The sequence below is a fragment of the Dama dama genome, chromosome 5 (assembly GCF_033118175.1).
Source record: "Dama dama isolate Ldn47 chromosome 5, ASM3311817v1, whole genome shotgun sequence".
Taxonomy (NCBI): Eukaryota; Metazoa; Chordata; class Mammalia; order Artiodactyla; family Cervidae; genus Dama; species Dama dama.
The window spans coordinates 1,722,188-1,739,988 of NC_083685.1; the positions used below are offsets into that span (position 1 = coordinate 1,722,188).

Here is a 17,801-nt window from a genome sequence, read left to right on the forward strand (position 1 = left end):
TGCCTGCTCAAGACCCCAGAAAGTTGGGGGGTGAGGAAAGGCGGCCCGGGTCATGTGACTCCCTTCTGTCCCCATGACCAGGGTCCTTCGAGCAACAGCCTGTGTATGCCTGCGGCCCCGGGGCTGGGGGAGAGGGCATCCCGGGGCCAGAAGTGGGGCCAGCCCCCAGATATCCTAAGGGGCCAGGAGAGACCCATTGCCTGACCTGCCCCTGCCCGCTGCCCGGCCTCATTCAGCTCCACAGAGGCCCTCAGAACTCAGGTCCTTTTACTCCCGGCTGGGGACCCACCGAGCTGAAAGAGGCTGGCCGCTGTCCCGGTCACATGGCCCCCCGGGGCCGGACCCAGGGCTTCTCCTTCCCCCACCTGGAAGGGTGCCTGTGCCTTTAAAGCCTCCCCCACTCCGGCCGGCAGGGGGTTGGGGGGGAGGAGGGGAGGAGCCGGCACGGGACTGAGCTCCGTGCCTAGTGCTGGAGCAGACAGAGGACCAGCCTTGCAGCCAGGTGAGCCGGGGCAGGGCGGGGGCCCGCTGCGCCCCGTGCTGTGTGACCCCAAGGCCGCCACTCGCCCTCTCTGAGCTGCTGGGGAGCATGGGAGAGGGCAGCCCAGACCTGGGGCCTTTTTGGGGGCTTCTGGGGCGCTGGGTCCCAGCCCCAGCTCCGTTCTGTCCCGTCTCAGCTCTGAATGGGTTGCTCTCCCTCTCTGAGCCTCAGTTTGTGCACCTGTGGAATGGTAGTGGGCTGCCCTTCAGGGTGATGGGGGCTGGTGTGGCTGGATCCCGCAGAGGGGCCGCATAGACGGGCAGGGCCTTAGGCCCTTGGCCGGACTGGGTCTGGCCTGGGAGCCTCTTGTTTGTTGTCTGGTAAGTGGTCTGAGGCCGCCTGACCAGGCTTCCCGGCTGACTTGGCCACGGGTGTGGGGTGGGTGGAGGAGGCCGGGGGAGTGGGCTTCTCAGATTGAGAGGGAGGGGGGCCCAGCATGGAGAAACTGAGGCCCGGAAGGGTGGGGCAGCCTGGGCTCGTGGTGGGGTCGCTGGGGGGGTCTGGAGTGGAGGCAGGCAGCGCTGGGGGCTGGGTGCCATGCCCTCAGACCACATCTGCCCCCCTTGGGCTCTGGGGGGCGGAGGGGCAAGCCGGTGGTGCAGGGGGGGCTGACTACGCAGCTCCAGGGGCCGCCCACCCCCTGGTGGTCCTCGCACAGCCGCTTGGACAGGCTTCCGGCTGAGAGTGGGGTCATCGGGTCTCGGGGGAAGGAGCCGTTTCTAATTCTCGGCCCTGTTCCACCAGGGTGGGCAGCGCAGGGCACGGACCCCAGCTCCGGTCCGGGTGTGGTGCCGAGCTTCCTGCCCAGGGCTGTGCTCTCGGCCCCGGAGGACGCGACTCTTCACTGCCCGCCAGGTGGTAAGTGGGGCGCCGGGGTGCCTACCTGCCCGTCCACGTGCCTGAGGGCCCAAGTCACCCCGGCCTGAGCCTCGGCTTCCGGCCAGCCTGTGAACGGCTCTGCCCAGCCTCACCCCTCTGGCTCGGGCTGGAGGATTAGCAGAGAAACCCCAGGCTGTCGGCGCGCCTCCTCTCTTCACTCTCTTTCTGTGTGTCCTGGAACCTGCTCGCTCAGCCCAGATTCCTCATGGGCCTGTGTGTGCGCGTGCGCGTGCGTGCACTCATTGGGAGCAGGTGGCGCATGGCAGACTAGGTATCTCTGGATGTGTGAGACTTGCATACTCCTGGGGGCAGGGAGCTCACCACCTTATGTGCCTAGCATAGGAACCCCGGGGTCTGAAGGAGACCTCCAGCCCAGAACCCCTGCCCCCCAGGCTTCCCCCCTGGGGTGGGGGTGGGGGCCAGCTGGGACTGAATGTGACACAGCTGACCTGGGAGGACGGGCTTTATTGTTCTGAACGTCTTGCCTCTGTTGACTCGGCCTGTGAGACGCTCTCGTCCTTCCCAAGAACCTGCAGCCACTGCTTGTCTTCTCCTGGGCCCCGTGGCAGCTCCTCCAGCCCATCCCAGCCCAGCGTTTTCCTGCTGGGGTCACCTGTAGGTCCTGGTCCTCCTCTGTCCACTCAGGCCTTTTTCTGACCTTCCTGCTGCCCCAGGCAGGGAGGAAACCATTGAGCAAGCTCAGGCAGGTGGGCAGAGCCCTGTGGCTTCCTACCACAGAAGCCTCCCTGCCGACGGTCCAGTCATGCGGCGGCTCAGGCAGGACCCAGTGCCCCGGTGTTGCTGGCCAGCGTCCAGCCCTCGGGGACGGGTCTTGAGCCTCGGTCCCTGGCTCCTGCCCCAGCCCGTCTTCTCAATCACCCTGGTCTGCAGGGGGCGGGATGATGTCCAGGGAAAGAGCAGTTGGGGCACCCCCAGCCCGGGGTCGTGGTGGAGAGCACACGGGAGCGCACTGACTGGGTCCCACGCGGAGCCCGCCCAAGGGCAGCGGTGTGTTCTGGCTGTGTGGCCCCAGGGGCGGCCTCTGCGTCTCCTTCTATCAGGTGGCGCGGCCTTGTGAGCTTTTTGCAGATTAGATAGTGCAGGTGGGGGGCTGGGGGCTTCAGGGCAGCCTAGATACAGCAAGCCTGGCAGCAGGCAAGGGAGGCCTGCCTGAGAGCGGCTGATCCTTGCCCTTGGCAGACAAAGGCCAGAGAGAGGTGCACAAGGTCCAAGTCCCCCCGGGGCGGGTCTGGAGCTGCTCCCGACTCCACTCCCTGGTGTCCGGGACATGCAGCCCTTGGGGCAGGTACGGGGCAGCCAGGTGTGTGTGTGCCCTGCTGATCTGTGTGGCCTTGGACCTGCTCTGGCCCTCTGGGCCCTGCCTTTCCAGGCTGGGCAGCTGGTTCCTCAGGCCTGGGGTACTACCATTATTGGACAGATGGTGGAAGCTTCTAGGTGTGAAGCAGGAGGGAGGGGTGCCCTTTCCGCCCAGCTGCGGGGTGTGGTGAGCCTCGCGGTCTGGGTTCTGCCCCGCTGCTGGTGCCACCCCGGCCCCGCTGCACGGCCTCAGGAGCCATCTCTGGGCCTGGAATTCAGACACTCTGAGCCAGGACAGGGCGGGCTGGTGGGAGACCCACCCAGACACCATCCTCTGGGACAAGGAGTGCCTGGCCTCTGTCTACGCGCCGCTCCTTCCCCATTGGGGCCACACCCCTCACCTGCTGCCACCATCCAGGGGTCATCGCTGACAGCACCTGCCCCCTCCAGGGCCCTCCCAGGGCGGTGTGAACTTTAGCCGCCTGGTAATGGGTGGAGTCCCCCGCATCCTGGCTGCCGTGACAGGTCGGGACCAGACCGGACGTGATGGGACACAGCCTCTGGCCGCCCTGCCTGCTGCGTGCTGTCTTTGGGGATTGCCCACTCTCCACAGGGATTCAAAGTGCCCCCTGTCATGGCAGTCTGAGTGCGGCTTGGGAAAGCATTTCCAGACACAGAGTATTTCAGAAAGGAGTGAGTTTTTTGAGAATAAACAGCAGAGATAGTGAAAGTGTTAGTTGCAACTCTTTGTGACCCCATGGACTGTAGCCCGCCAGGCGCCTCTGTCCATGGGGATTCTCCAGGCAAGAGTACTGGTGTGGGTTGCCATGCCCTCCTCCAGGGGATCTTCCTGACCCGGGGGTTGAACTTGGGTCTCCTGCACTGTGGTAATAAGACTGCTAGGAGTGCAGCAGGCCTGGTCTCCGGCGGCCTTGGCCTGCAGCAGCATGGAGCAGGACCTGGGTTCCCAAGAACAGAGGCTGGGCCCGTTCACAGTGCTGAGACCACCAGATCCCAGCCACTAGACCAGTGGTCAGTGACAAGAGCCCTGGCCCTTCAGCTTTGCTGGAAAGAATTTCCACCAAGATGGAAAGCAGTGAAGCAAGTAAAGTGGTTATTAGGAAGAGAGTACAGCGTGTGTGGACAGACTCACGGCGGACTCAGACAGCAAGGCCCTGAGTTGCATCCATGTGGCAGTTTCAACCACTTTATGGGGCATTTCTTTCAGTTTCCCTCTAGCCACTCGTTATGATTTGCCTCCTTTGCGTGTCTCAGGATCCGCCATGTGTGTACACGCATCTCTTCGCCAAAAGGGATTCTACCGCAAAGGGCTACGGGTAGAGCATCCCTTGACCTGACTCCTCTTCGGCTTCCGAGGAGCCTTTTCTGTGCGTGTGTGGTCAGGGAGGAGGTCAGGTCTGTGATCCATGCAGGGTCCAGCCTCCTCCCTTAATTGTCCTGCTATTCTTATCTTGGAGTTTTGGTTGAGAGACTGTGAATCTCTGATAGCTTTATCCTGGTGGGGCGAGGGGACATGTGACCTCCTGACAGCCTAGGGAGAACTGATGTTTTCCATGGGTTAGTAGAAAATTTTTATAGCCTTGAGACAAAGAAAATTCCTTCTGGAAGGGTGGCATTAGGTGATTAGTTAGGGTGCTATAGGGTGAGGACCGGGTGGGCATTTTTGCATCACTGGGGGTCAGCAAACTGGCTGGTAAGGATCAGGGAGGCTTTTGGCAATGGTTCCGGCTCAATCTGTCCCAGAGACGACCTTCATTCTGGACTCTGGAGCTGTGGCCTTGGGATAGGACTCCACGCCCCTGGGAGGGCCTCTGGCCCCCTGTGACCCCTGCAAGACTAGGTGAGGGTTCCTCAGCCCCTCTTCTCCTCCTGGTGGGGCCCACCCCAGCTCCCAGCTCCCACCTCCCAGCCTAGCTCTGGGTCCCCTGAGGAGCTCTGCAGGGCCCGCAGGCGTGGCTCCGGGCGGCTCCTGGGGTGGGGAGCCTGGCCTGTGCCTGGAGAGACTTTCCCAGGCAGACAAGTCGGCCTCCTCCTCCCCGGCCAGTGCCCCAGCCCACCATCGTCTCTTGAGAAGTAGGGGGGTATTGAGCACCGCCGCAGCCCCCAGGCCTCAGGTAAGCTGACCGGGGTCAGGAGGAGCCTGGCCGCTGCTGGAGGCCCAGCACCCCTTCCCTGGCCTCAGTTTCCCCTCCTGACACTGATTTGGGTGAGAGCTAGCCCAGTGGCGGGGGGCGGGAGGGGTTTGGGGGGGAGGCTTGGATGTGGTTTTGGCCAGCCCAAAGATGTGGGGGGCGGGGATGGGAGACAGAAGCTAGTCCCCCAGCAGGGTGTCTTCTTCCAGGCTTCCTGTGGGGGCTGGGCTGGGCCTGGGAGGAGAGGGGGAGGGCGCCGGTCAGTGCGGCCTACCGCTGGCCTAATGCTCCCCAACCCCGGCAGGCTGAACCTCGGAGGGTACCCCCGGCCCTCTGGGGAGCCCACTTAGGCCCTTGGGCGGAAAGCTGGATGGAGGGGAGGCCGGAGCGTGGACCTCAGGAGGCCTTGGCGAGCTTCTCCCAGGGGCCTGGGTGGGGAGAGAATGCAGAGTAGGATGAGGGTCTCAGCTGAGGGTCCCAAGCTCAGTAGAAATGCCCAGTATGCCCTTGCAGTGCCCAGCATGGCTGGACCCAGTGAACAGGCCTGGGGCTCAGGACATGGCCTGCGGGCTCTCTGGCCCGGCAAAGGGCATGGATCCCAGGGCAGGTGCCTCTGAGTAGGGATGGGGTGAGGCAGAGGGGTCCCGGCCCGGGGTTTTCCGGCAGAACATCACCCTTCGGGGGGGAACTGAGCCTGAGAGAGGGGGCCTTCCCCCTCTGATGCCCGTTGGGTCACACACACCCCACCTGCCGTCCTTCCACTGGGACCCCATGGTTAATGGCTGCCCCTCCCTGTCCAGCCTGGCAGGAAGTCACCAAAGCAGCCACGGTGTCAGGGTGAGGTGAGGCTGGCCGGCTCCCCTCCCATCCACGGGCCTCAGCGAAGCCAGTACTTAGCTGACGCTTCACACCCAGCTCAGAGGGCATAGAATCTGCCTGCGGTGCCGGAGCGCAGGGCTCATCCCTCGGTGCAGAAGACCCCCTGGAGGAGGGAAATGGCAACCCGCTCCAAAGTATTCTGGCCTGGAGAACCCCATGGACAGAGGAGCCTGGCGGGCTGCAGTCCGTGGGGTTGCAGAGTCAGACACGACTGAGCAGTTTACATGTTCACACTTTCCAACCCACTTCATCTCTCATTGCACTGGACGGCCAGTGACTTTCCCAAGACCCCACGCAGGTGAGATGGGGCAGGCCGGCCCCAGAGCCCGTGAGGCCGACACAGTGGCCCTCACCCGTTGGTCACAGGCCAGCTGCCTGTGAGACACACACACACAGACACACACCCGTGCCTGGAAGAAAGGCCCTCGGGGGTGGAATTCATGGGAACAGGGGAGCAGCTGACAGCTTCCTCTTGCAGACACAGAGAGTCCTCACATTGCTCCCCGCAGGCTTCAGAGACACCCTCTCCGTTTGCAGGAGGACGAGCAAGCTGCGTGCTCACAAAGTCTCCCTGGAGCAGGTTCTGTGGTCACGGGCTCCCACGGAGCGTGAAGGCGGCCCCAGCCATTTCTGCAGCCCGTCCAGCCCACACCGTCTCTGCGGCCCCCTCCCTGGGAGGCTCGGGCCGCCCACCCACTGAGGAAGGTAGGCTCCGGTCCTGCGGCGGCCTGGCTGAGCCGACGATGTCAGGAGACCTGGGTGCCCCCCCTCACTTTGAGCGCATCGGAAGCTGGGCCCCACGCTCTGCGGCAGGTCACCTGGGGCCCCGAGGACAGCGTTGGGAAGGAGTCAGGCCAGGCCTGTTCCTCCTGGACTGACCTGAAGGCCGCTGTGAGGGGCCAGGCAGGTCCGGGGGGCTCCCCTCCCAGGAAGGGTCCTGGCCGGAGGGGGGCCCCGAGGCTGAGCAGGAGGATTTAGGGGGCAGAGATGGGCCAGGAGCTGCTGAGAGACGGCGTGGCCTGAGCAAAGAAGGGGAGGCTGGGGGGCCCGTGCGTCTGGGGGCCGGGAGGAGGCCCAGGTTTGTCCTTCTGAGGCCGGGCTGTGTGCCGTGCCCCGGGGGGCGAGGCTGTGCCAGGCCCAGTCGGCGGTCGGTCCCCTGACCTGCCACTCCCGCACCTCACGCCACAGAGCATGAAGAAGCGGTCCCTGCTGCTGGCCTTGGCGGCCGTGGTCTTGGTCCTCCTGATCATTGGGCTCTGCATCTGGCTGCCCGAGACCTCCAAGCCGCACGGCCACGTGTACCCCAGGGCTGCCGTGGCTGCGGACGCCAAGCGCTGTTCAGAGATCGGCAGGTGAGTGGGGCCCTGGGCCTGGGGGACCGCCCCTGTCATGCCCCGAGGCATCACCCTCACCCCTCTGGGGCTCAATCCCCGACCCCGCCGGCCCCGGTCATCGGACTGCCTGGGCGAGCGGTGTTCATGCATGCGGAGCTGCTCGTCCCATCTGTGGACCTTGCCAGCAGCCTCTGGTCAGGGGTGAAGGGGACCCTGGAGCTGAGGGCAGGGTGTGGGTGTCTCCCGCTGATCGGCTGGGCCCCTTTCTCAGTTCAAGGGTGTCTGCCTCTTCAAAGAAACTCTGCTGCTGCTCTCTGTAGGCCCACAACTCACGTATACAAAAGTCAGTTCTCACTTACACGGGAAAAAGATGATATTACTGAAAAAAGGAGCAAGGTTTCATTCTTTTCCAATTATCAAAGTCATGTCCATCTGTCGGCGTGAAAAGCCTGTTGATTTTCAAATACAGCAAATTTTTTGCGTTAAAAAACGAAACCCGTGGGCCCCTCTCGGTCCTCCCTGGGGCGGCGGGGTGCGCCCCTCCGAGCCGCTCACCCCCACCGTGCTGCTGGCAGGGACGCGCTGCTGGACGGCGGCTCGGCGGTGGACGCGGCCATCGCGGCCCTGCTGTGCATGGGGCTCCTGAATGCCCACAGCATGGGCATCGGGGGCGGCCTGTTCCTCACCATCTACAACAGCACCACGCGTGAGTGCCCGGCGGGGCAGGCTCTGGGGCGGGGAGGGGCCGGGGCCGTGCAGCCTGCCCAGCCGCCCTCTCCTTCCAGGGAAGGCTGAAGTCATCAACGCCCGCGAGGTGGCCCCGCGGCTGGCCACCGCCGGCATGTTCAACAGCTCGGAGCAGTCGGAGGAAGGTGAGAGCGGGCTCGGGGCGGACGCGGGGCCAGGAGGAGATGTCTGCGGGGCCGAGGGTGGCCCTCCCGCCCCTTCCGGGGGCCCACAGCACCCCCACCATGGAGGATCAAGCCCATCATCACAGAGTGAAGGGCGTTTCTGCTCAGGCCCCTCCAGGGCCACAGGGAGCTAGAGAAACGGAATGATGCCTGTTACGTCAGCTTGCGTGTATCCGGGGCCAGCACTCGGCTCAGTCCACGGCGAGCCCCTTGACCCTCCCTTGACCCACACTTGGCAGGAGAGCTCGGTGCGGGTTCCCGTCTTATCGCTGGGGACGCTGAGGCCCGCCCAGGGAGGCCATGTAGACTGACCAAGGTCACACACAGCTTCCCAGGTGGCTCAGCGGTAAAGAACCCGCCCACAGTGTGGGAGACCCAGGTTCAACCCCTGGGCTGGGCAGACCCCCGGGAGAGGGCCATGGCAACCCACTCCTGTCTTCTTGCCTGGAGAATCCCAGGGACAGGAGAGCCTGGGGGCTGCAGACCACGGGGTCACAGGGTCAGACACATGAGCACACACACACACACAAGGTCACCCAGCTGGATGGTGGGAAAGCTGAGTTTGAATGCACCTGTTGTGTTTTTAAAGAGCATCCAAGTCATTCATCGTTCGTCTGTTTGTTCACCTGTGGGGTTAGCTGTCTAGAGGGTGGGGCGGGGTCTCTTTTCTAACCTGCCCTTCAGCCCCAGGGGATGCCCTGCAAAGACCCCGGTGGACTGCAGGACGAGGCTGGAGGGAGGAGGGATGGAGATTAAAGGCCCGAGTGGGTCTGACCCCCTCCTGCAGGCTCTGCCCCTGGGGGACCGCGGGGGCCTCTGGGAGCGGCCCTTTTGGAATTCTCTTTCTCTCCAATGTATAGTCAGTCTTTGAATTTTCACCCGCTGGGCAGCTCACTGGGTGTAGCAATGAAGTCATTCAGGGTGTGAGACTGCAAACATCTTACAGACTTGGCATTTTGCATTCTTAATATTCATGTGTTTGACCTGGGCTTGTCAGGCATTGGGGCGTTTTTCACCTGAAACAAAGGTACCAAGTGAAGGGCAGAGTCCAGGAGGAGCAGAGGGAACATGAGCACGGGTGTGCCCCATGTCACCGCGTGGCCGGGAAAGCGGACACGGGCAGGCCGAGAGGGCACCTGGGTTTACCAGGTGCAAAGACCTGGAGGCTGGGGCCGGGGGTGGGCATCCGGGGGAGGAGGAGGACGCGGGGTCAGGTCGCGCTGGACCTCCTGGTGGGTCATCGTGAAGACCCGGCCTTGTGTCTGAAGGAGGGACGGGTGTTCCCTGCATCGGAGGGCACTGGGGTGGACCTGGCTCTTTTCCGACGGGACCCCTCGGGCTGCCGGTCAGGTGGCCCGTCGGGAAGTCCCGTGATGGGCAGGGATGCTGAGGGCTGGTGCTGAGCACAGCCGGAGGCTGGAGCCGTGGATCTGCTGACGGGTCTGCTGTGACACACAGCCAGGGGTCCCGGGGGAGGACAGAGTGGCCCTCACGGGGACTGGCAAGTCTGCCGATGGGTCCCCCTTGAGGTGCCTTTTTTGACCCTCAGATCTGGCCATCAGGGGAGCAGCCTCGAGAGTTCAGCCTGGGGGCCGTCAGCACGTAACGGGGGCTCAGTGGTAAAGAATCTGCCTGCCGCGGCCGGAGGTGCGAGAGACCTGGGTTCGATCCCGGGGTCGGGAAGTGCCGGGGTCCAGCCTCGGCAGGATCCAGGGGTACCCTTAGGATGAACGGCATCGGCGAGAGAAGACACGTGAGACCAGCCTTGATAGGGCCAAGTCTGCGAGGGAGAGAGAGAGGGAGAGAGGGAGATTGACCAGACAGGGTTGTTTGCAGAGTCTAGCAGAGTCTGGCAATGCTTTATTTTTTACCGTGGCTTTTATACCCTAAGTTAGTACATTTCTGAGGGGAAGATAGTTTAACATTACGTCAGCTTGTCCTTCATGAAACCAGGGTGTTTTCTGCATATTTCTTTGTTTATGAGGGTCTTGTACATTATCTTCTGGCCTTGGGGCCTATTAACATTTTATGCAGGTCAGGTGAATGTAAACCTATTTTCTGTTTCTATGGTGATCTTAACTGAAAGGTAGCAGTCTCATAGGGCAACAGTACAGAGCAGAAGTATAACCTTGTTAACACAAAAATTAATCCTTCTGCAGAAGTTGTCAGTTGCGTTTATCTAAGAAGTTTACCCCAGACTGACTCTGCAGCTTCAGTGAGGCAACCTCTGCCTAGCACTCCTGGCTGACAATTAGCAACCATCTCATTGTTACCACACTAGGGCTAAGCTCTTATTTCTCTAGATCTTTAACTATATTAACAATGGTTTCTATAACACAACCTTAGCACATTGAAAGCAAAAACACAGCAAGCAAATGTTAACCCAATAGCTACTTTTAGAATAATTTTTCTTGTGTTTTCTAATAGGACTTCCTCACCCCCCCGCCCCGAAGGGCTCTATGTCTGTTAGGGCCTTTATATGATCAGGTTCTTTATGTTATTTTATGATTAGGATATTATAAGCAATCATGCATATTAGTATCAAGGGCATAAATATATTTGACTAACAAACTACCAGCAAAGGAGTTTAAATTAAAACCCTCCTTTCACCCTGGATAATCTCATAAAATACCACCACCTGGGAAACTTATTGATTAAAGTTCTAAATTGATTCTTATTTGGGAAGAGATTGGGGAAGGCCTTCTGTCTGTGTCACAGAAACTAGGGAATAGTCTATTGAGGCAGGCATCAGAAAGATATATCATCTTTAAGGTGAGCGCCGGGGGCAGCTTTTCGAAATCCCTGAAAACCTGATCTGCCTTGCCTGTCAGGCTGTCTCCTCGTGACCTTGTCATGGGTGGGATCTCGTGAGCTGGCCTTTTCGAAACCCCTGAAAACCTGATCCTCCTTGCCCGTCAGGTTTTCTCCCTCATGGCCTTGTCATGGGTAGGGTCTCGTGTGTTGGCTCCCGGCAGGGAAGATCCCTTGGAGGAGAAAATGGCAACCCACTCCAGTGCTCTTGCCTGGAGAATCCCGCGGATGGAGGAGCCTGGCGGCGGGCTGCAGTCCATGGGGCCCCAGGGGTCGGACACGACCTCACGTGCACACACCCTGGAGCAGGCAGCCTGGTGTGCGGGAGGGTAGACAGAGGCGATGCTGGGAGATGCAGAAGCAGCCCGGGGAGACAGGGACGGGCCAGGCGAGGTGAGAAAGGGGCCCGGCTCCCTGGTGAGCAGGCGGCCCAGAGCCTCACTGGCCTGAGGTCAGGCCCGCATGTGCAGAAGGGGAAGGATGTGTGCTGGCTGGCAGAACTTCCGGGAGGTGATGTGGTAACAACCCGGCTCTTGGAACCTCGTGCCCGAATTCTGGGTGGGAGAGAGCCTGGGAGTGGCCGAAATGGGCGCCCTCCTGCCCTGCCCCGCCCCGCATCTCGGGTGAAAGCAGGAAGGGGCCTGTGAGCCGGCCTGTGCTGAGGCTGTGTGTCAGGGCCGGGCCCTAGGGCACGCCGGCGGGCGGTGGGGCCTCCTGGGGAGCTGGGGTCTGGGATTCTGTCTCCAGTGGCATCCTGGCTTCTCAAAGGATGGGGCTGGGAAACAAAACCCTTCATGGTCAGATGGGGAAACAGACCTGGAGAGGGCACGGCGCAGGGGTCTGGGACAGTGGAAGACAGGAAGAAAGGGCTCTTGCTTTGGTACCAGCTCAGCCTTGAGGGTGGTCTGGGGCTTGGACTGGGGGCCTTGGTGGGTTCTGGTGGAACCCTTGAATCAATCGTACAAGGTGAAGGGGCTCGTGACCCGGGAGGCTCAGACCGAGAGAGGTGGTGAGGTCCGGCTTCCGTACACTCTTGCTGCGCAGCTGTGAGCCTGGACCAGGTTTTCAGACATGCGGCCCCTGCGGAGACAGACGTGTAGGCCTGGGGGACAGCGGGAGCCCCGTGCCCCCAGCAGACACCCCGAGCAGTGTCGCATGCCTGCCTGCCAGGTCAACTGTGTCAGTCACTCAGTCGTGTCCGACTCTTTGTGACCCCATGGACTGTAGCCCTCCAGGCTCCTCTGTCCATGGGATTCTCCAGGCAAGAGTACTGGGGTGGGTTGCCATTTCCTCCTCCAGGCGGGTCTTCCCAACTCAGGGATTGAACCCAGGTCTCCTGCCCTGCAGGCGGATTCTTTACCCTTCACCAGGCACAACCGCAAGCATGCATTTCCCTCCTGAGCCTCTGGGTCCGACCGGGGACGTGCCTGGACCTTCCCGTGCGGACCACCAGCCGGGTGCCTCTCCTTTTGCAGGCGGGCTGTCGGTGGCGGTTCCGGGTGAGCTCCGCGGCTACGAGCTGGCACACCAGCGGCACGGGCGGCTGCCCTGGGCACGTCTCTTCCAGCCCAGCATCGAGCTGGCCCGCCGGGGCTTCCCGGTGGGGAAGGCCTTGGCGGGAGCCCTGGAGAGGCAGCGGGAGACCGTGGAGCGGCACCCCGCGCTGTGGTACGCCTGCGTCCCCGCCGCGGGCACAAGCGGGTGGCGATTTCCGGCGTCGGCGCCCACCCAGGGACCAGAGCCCTGACCCTCTGAGCCTGGGGGGGCGGGTCCCGGCCCCAGCTGGGCCAGACATCGTGGGCAGGGGCACCCATCCTTTGGTCTCCTTTGGGGGTGGGGGCTGGATGCCTGAGCCTGCCCCCATGCCTGCCTCATGAGAGCCCCACCCCTGCCATCCCAGCGAGGTGTTCTGCCGTGACGGGAAGGTGCTGCGGGAGGGGGACCAGGTGACCATGCCCCGGCTGGCCGATACCTTGGAGACGCTGGCCTCAGAGGGCGCCCGAGCCTTCTACAATGGGAGCCTCACAGCCCAGATTGTCAAGGACATCCAGGAGGCCGGTGAGTGGGCAGTGCTGGGGGCCTGGGGCGGGAAGCTCCACAGCGGGAATGCTGAGCCTGGGGTCCTTGGGTCCTGCCTGGACGCTGGGCCCTCAGGGAGTGCCTGGCAGGGAAGGGTCACAAGTGTGTCTGCAGATGGTGATGGGCCGCACGGATCCACAGCTCCTGGTTAAGTCAAAGTGGAGGGAATTCCCGCAGTCTAGGACAGGAACCCCGGGGCTGCAGGGTTGGGCGCATTGAGGGGTGGGCAGGAATGCAGTTGTAGGCAGGAGCCAGGATTGGGGAAAGCACACAGGTGCAAACCCCAGAGGACTTCCTGGAGGAGGTGGCACCTGAGCCACAGGTGAGGTTGGACTTTGCAGGCAGAGAGCAGTCTGAGGCCTGGAGAGAGGGGTTGTAATTCTCCAGGAGGATCACAGGGAAGAAGGGTGGGCTTGCTGAGAGGGGTGTCGGGGGTGCTGCCTGCAGGGAACTTGTGGGCAGGTTCTGGTGGGTTTAGGAGCCCCAGTTGCCTCTCTTTTCTGCTCCCGCCTCCCCAAGCTGTGTGTGTCAGGGAGGAGGGCGCTTAGCGTATTGACCTTTACCACTGACACCGGAAATTAGCCTATAAATACTTTAAATACTTCATCTGTCTGGAGCCAGTTTCCCTGGAGAATTAAGGGCCTCCCTCCACCCACCCACTAGTCAGAGGAGGAGGAGGCTGATGGGAGAGGGGGGGACCTCTGGCCCCCCGGGAGGACAGATGTCGGACCCGGAGGCCAATGGCACAGCAGGTGGAGGACGCTGGCCTGGACCTGGCCCCGGGAAGGTGGCACGGTCAGGGGGGTTGGTGGGGGAGGCGGTGGACAGGGCTCCCCACTTGATGGTCCCCCAGAAGTGTGTCTCATCCCTGGGTCCCCCACTGTAGGGGGCATCGTGACGGCCGAGGACCTGAACCACTACCAGGCGGAGCTGATTGAGCAGCCGCTGAGCGTCAGCCTCGGGGACGCCCAGCTCTATGCGCCCAGCGCCCCACTCAGCGGGCCCGTGCTGGCCCTCATCATCAACATCCTCAAAGGTCAGCTGTGTCCCAGGCGTGGGCTGGGCGGCCTGGGCCGGGGGGCACACCTGGTAGATCTAGGCGGTCATTGGCCACCCCGGGGCCTGGGTGGCGCTGTGGCTGATGTGTGTGCCCAGATGCAGGGACCCTTGCTTCCTTCCCCTGCCTCCCAAGTAGGCACTGCTGTTGGACAGTGAACGTTCCGCTCCTCAGGGTGAGCCGAGTGGCTCAGGGACGCCTCCCGGGCACCCCGCTGTCTTGGCCGAGGGGACCCGGGGCCGCTGGGGTCACTGTGGATCTGCCCGACCAGGGTACAACTTCTCCCGGGTGAGCGTGGAGACACCTGAGCAGAAGGGCCTGACCTACCACCGCATCGTGGAGGCCTTCCGCTTTGCCTACGCCAAGAGGACCCTGCTTGGGGACCCCAAGTTTGTCAACGTGACTGAGGTACGGGGGCAGGGGCGCAGCCCCGCTCTGCCTCATTCCTGTTTGCACCGCCGACTTCGGCCTCGGGGCTGCCGGGTGGACTGCTGACCCCGTGTGCTGGCCTCTGGGCCAGGGCGCTCTCGCTGGGAGAGTGGGGGTGCTGGGGGGTCCTTAGTGCGCGCCTCCTCCGCCACACTCCGGCTTCAGGGCCTCAGCACGAGCCGTGTCCTTGGCCTGGAAGCCCCTGGAGTGGTCAGCGCCGAGGTGAGGGGGCGAGCACACAGGGGCATCCCAGCCCACAGGGCTGATGATGAGGTTCAATCCAGGCTGGCAGAGGCCCAGGCCACAGGTGCTCCCGGTCACACCTGCTTCCCAGATCCCCACTGCCCAACCCGCTTGCTCACCAGGCGCCCCCCTGCTCCAGGCTGGACCCCCACCTCCATCCCCATCACGGCCCTCATCCCCTACTCTCCCCTACTCAGGTCCCCCCTGCGAGGTGGGCCCTGCAGCCGCCCCGTAGGCCTTCCCCCCTCCACCCACTCCAGGCCCTGACCGGGCCTCCAGTCCCCTCCGGCCCCCTCCACGGCATCCCACCCCCTTCACCAGCGCCGCCTCCTCTCAGCTTCTTCATGTAAAGTTGTGGACGTTGCAGCCGGTTTCCTTCCTCTCTCCCGCCTCCGGCTCCCCTCCGCTCTGCCTGTTTCTTGTCCTGTTCAGACGCCCGGGTCGGCCTTTCCCCGAGGGTCCTGCCCGCATCTTGAGGCCTCCAGTCTCTTAGCCTCAACGGACCCCGGCCTGGGCTGTTGGCGTGTGGACTTCAAGGCCCAGGGCCGTTGTCTCCTAGGATGTCCCAGGCCCTCGGTCCAGCTGCTCTCTCGGAAGTAGATTCGAGCTTAATGTTCTCCCCTTGGATTAGTCACTTAATCCGTGTGTGTTGCAAGAACCCATGGCCTCTGCTTGGCCTCCAGGGCCCTGCCTTGCCAGTAAACTCCACACGTCAGGGGTGACCCATCACACACCCGGAACTGGATCTTCAGGATCCAGCAAGTGTGCGATTCCAGTCAGGCTCCCGCTGTGCCCCGGCTCCCCTTCTGCACTGTTCACCTACCCGGTGAAGGTCACAGCCCTTCCCAGTTGTGTTCCGCCCCCCACACACAGCTGCCAGAGGGTTAACATCGTCAGTGGTTCACTTCTCCGCCCCAAGCGCAGGAGGTGTTAAAGGCCTTTTAGGGCCCATAAGGACCTGTGGGAGCAGCCCCTGCAAGCGTCTTCAACCTCCTCTCTCCCTAACTCCTTTCACTGTCTGCGCGTCACTCATAGGCCTGCCTCAGGGCCTTTGCATTACCAGTCAGGTGGCTTTTTTCAGATATCACCTCCTCCGAGAAGCCCTCCCTGACCACTCTCATTCTTCCATCCCTCTCGCCCCCTCCCCTCCCTCACCTGGCTCGTTCTTTCCAGCACATCCCTACATGTGTTTGTCTTCTGTGCTGTGAGGGTGGGGACAGGCGTGTCTGTTCCCTACTGGTCCCCCAGTGCTGGACACGAACTTACGAGCTCCGTGAATGAGTGAATGAATGGCTGGGTGCAGTGAGAGTCAGGGTTCGGAGGGCAGACGGTTGCTCAGAGATGCTGGGCGGCAACAGAGACAGAGGCTGGGGAGAGGGGGTTCGGGCGGGCCACGTGAGGCTCAGCCGTAGGAGGGTTGTGGTCGGAGCCACGGGCTGGGGCTTCCTGAGAACCGCTCGCACAAGCCTGTGCCCCCTCCCCGCCTCCTTCACCCCCTCAGGGCAGCTCTGGGGTCTCGGCAGGTGGTCCGCAACATGACCTCCGAGTTCTTCGCCGCCCAGCTCCGGGCCCGGATCTCCGACAGCACCACGCACCCGGCCTCCTACTACGAGCCTGAGTTCTACACGCCGGACGGCGGGGGCACTGCACACCTGTCGGTGGTCTCGGAGGACGGCAGCGCGGTGTCGGCCACCAGCACCATCAACCTCTAGTAGGGCCGCTAGGTGGCCGGGTGGGCCAGGGGCTGCCCGCGTGTCCCAGGAGGGGGGCTCCACATTGGCAGAGCTCCTTTCTGGGGAGCGTGTGTTGGTGGGCACGGGGCGGGCGGGCCGGCCCCGCTCTGACCCCGCCGGTCGGTCGGCAGCTTCGGTTCCAAGGTGCGGTCACGGGTCAGTGGGATCCTGTTCAATGATGAAATGGATGACTTCAGCTCCCCCAACATCATCAACCAGTTTGGGGTGCCCCCCTCGCCGGCTAACTTCATCGCTCCAGGTGCGGGGTGCAGGGCCCGGGCGGGGAGCGGGCTGGTGGCCCCGAGGCCTCTGACCGGCTGCTCTGTCCCCCCGACCCCCCACCGGCTGCAGGCAAACAGCCGCTCTCGTCCATGTGCCCCGTGATCATCGTGGGTGAGGACGGCCAGGTCCGCATGGTGGTGGGCGCCTCCGGGGGCACCCAGATCACCACGTCCACGGCGCTGGTACGTGCTCCCCCCACCTGAGCGCCTAGCCCCTTGCCCACTGGGCCACGCTGACCCCATCCCCACAACCCCCAGGCCATCATCAATAGCCTGTGGTTTGGCTATGATGCCAAACAGGCGGTGGAGGAGCCCCGGCTTCACAATCAGCTTCTGCCCAACACCACCGTGCTGGAGAAAGGCATCGACCAGGTGGGCCGGGCCGGGCCGGGCCGGGGGGACCGGGCCGGTGGGAGCGGGGCGGGGGCGGGGGCAGGGGGACCGAGCCCCGGTGGGGGCGGGGTGGGGGCGGGGGCGGGGGGACCGAGCCCCAGTGGGGGCGGGGCGGGGAAGCGGGACCGAGACCCGGTTGGCCCCCGGGCCTGCGGCTCCTGATCACGGCAGAGCAGGCAATGGCTGCTCCCCGCTGCCCGCGGCGGCTGGCCCTCACCCCCACCCCCACCCCCACCCCCACCTCCCGGGGTCTCCTCGCCCCCGGTCCAGAGAGGCCCGGGCCACCCGCGCGGATGAGACCCAGTCGGCCCCGCGGGCTCCGGCCTGCTCTTCCTGGCCCCTCAGCCGGCAGCCGCGGCCCCGGGGTGTGTGAAGCCCACGCGGGCGGCGCGGGCTGCCCGGGCCGCCCCTGAGGCCGCGCCCCCTCCCGCCCGCAGGAGGTGGTCACGGCCCTGAAGACCCGGCATCACACCACGGAGGAGACGTCCACCTACATCGCCGTGGTCCAGGCCGTCGTGCGCACAGCCGGCGGCTGGGCGGCCGCCTCGGACTCTAGGAAAGGCGGGGAGCCCGCGGGCTACTGAGCGCTCCGGAGAGGAGAGGCCCGCCGGGCCGGGGGCCGGGGGCCGGGGTGGGACTTGGGGGACTGGCTTCCCCTGGGAGCGGCGCAGCAGGGCAATAAATGCGGCGGCGGCGCCGGGCTCTGGGCGGTTCTGCGTGCCGGCTCCCGACTCCCTGGGCTTCAGCGCGCTGTGTGAGGT

General features: G+C 63.5%; 2 protein-coding genes and 1 long non-coding RNA gene across 5 annotated transcripts; 2 read left to right on the forward strand and 1 right to left on the reverse strand.

Annotated features, from left to right (window-relative positions):
* The first annotated feature begins 508 nt into the window (after positions 1 to 508).
* LOC133056274 (uncharacterized) lies at positions 509 to 6,327 on the forward strand. 3 transcript variants are annotated; one of them, XR_009692778.1, is made up of 5 exons: positions 509 to 861; positions 1,286 to 1,399; positions 4,502 to 4,598; positions 4,803 to 4,872; positions 5,691 to 6,286. It is a non-coding gene; the product is annotated as an uncharacterized LOC133056274 (long non-coding RNA). The 3 variants fall into 3 exon arrangements; XR_009692777.1 differs by lacking the exon at positions 4,803 to 4,872; XR_009692779.1 differs by lacking the exons at positions 4,502 to 4,598; positions 4,803 to 4,872; positions 5,691 to 6,286 and adding an exon at positions 6,307 to 6,327.
* An 8-nt stretch (positions 6,328 to 6,335) lies between these two features.
* On the forward strand, positions 6,336 to 17,727 carry GGT1 (gamma-glutamyltransferase 1). Its single transcript, XM_061141433.1, has 13 exons — positions 6,336 to 6,474; positions 6,958 to 7,121; positions 7,679 to 7,809; positions 7,889 to 7,975; positions 12,301 to 12,493; positions 12,726 to 12,883; positions 13,791 to 13,940; positions 14,233 to 14,369; positions 16,157 to 16,344; positions 16,498 to 16,625; positions 16,718 to 16,830; positions 16,906 to 17,019; positions 17,478 to 17,727. The coding sequence occupies exons 2-13, from the start codon at positions 6,961 to 6,963 to the stop codon at positions 17,622 to 17,624; spliced, it is 1,707 nt and encodes a 568-aa protein (XP_060997416.1). The 5' UTR covers positions 6,336 to 6,474; positions 6,958 to 6,960; the 3' UTR covers positions 17,625 to 17,727.
* LOC133056273 (proline-rich protein 2-like) lies at positions 9,216 to 16,128 on the reverse strand. The gene is made up of 2 exons (XM_061141434.1): positions 14,952 to 16,128; positions 9,216 to 11,905 (listed from the first exon to the last, which is right to left on the reverse strand). The coding sequence occupies exons 1-2, from the start codon at positions 14,977 to 14,979 to the stop codon at positions 10,944 to 10,946; spliced, it is 990 nt and encodes a 329-aa protein (XP_060997417.1). The 5' UTR covers positions 14,980 to 16,128; the 3' UTR covers positions 9,216 to 10,943.
* Positions 17,728 to 17,801: the final 74 nt, after the last annotated feature.

Bases quoted from the DNA above. Each gene is read 5' to 3' on its own strand.
- GGT1 (XM_061141433.1), top strand. From the start codon at position 6,961: ATGAAGAAGCGGTCCCTGCTGCTGGCCTTGGCGGCCGTGGTCTTGGTC. The intron at 7,810-7,888 runs GTGAGTGCCCGG...CTCTCCTTCCAG, and splicing joins CATCTACAACAGCACCACGC to GGAAGGCTGAAGTCATCAAC. The intron at 12,494-12,725 runs GTACGCCTGCGT...CTGCCATCCCAG, and splicing joins GAGCGGCACCCCGCGCTGTG to CGAGGTGTTCTGCCGTGACG.
- LOC133056273 (XM_061141434.1), bottom strand. From the start codon at position 14,979: ATGAAGAAGCTGAGAGGAGGCGGCGCTG. The intron at 11,906-14,951 runs GTGAAGGGGGTG...CTGTCTCCGCAG, and splicing joins GCTGAGAGGAGGCGGCGCTG to GGGCCGCATGTCTGAAAACC.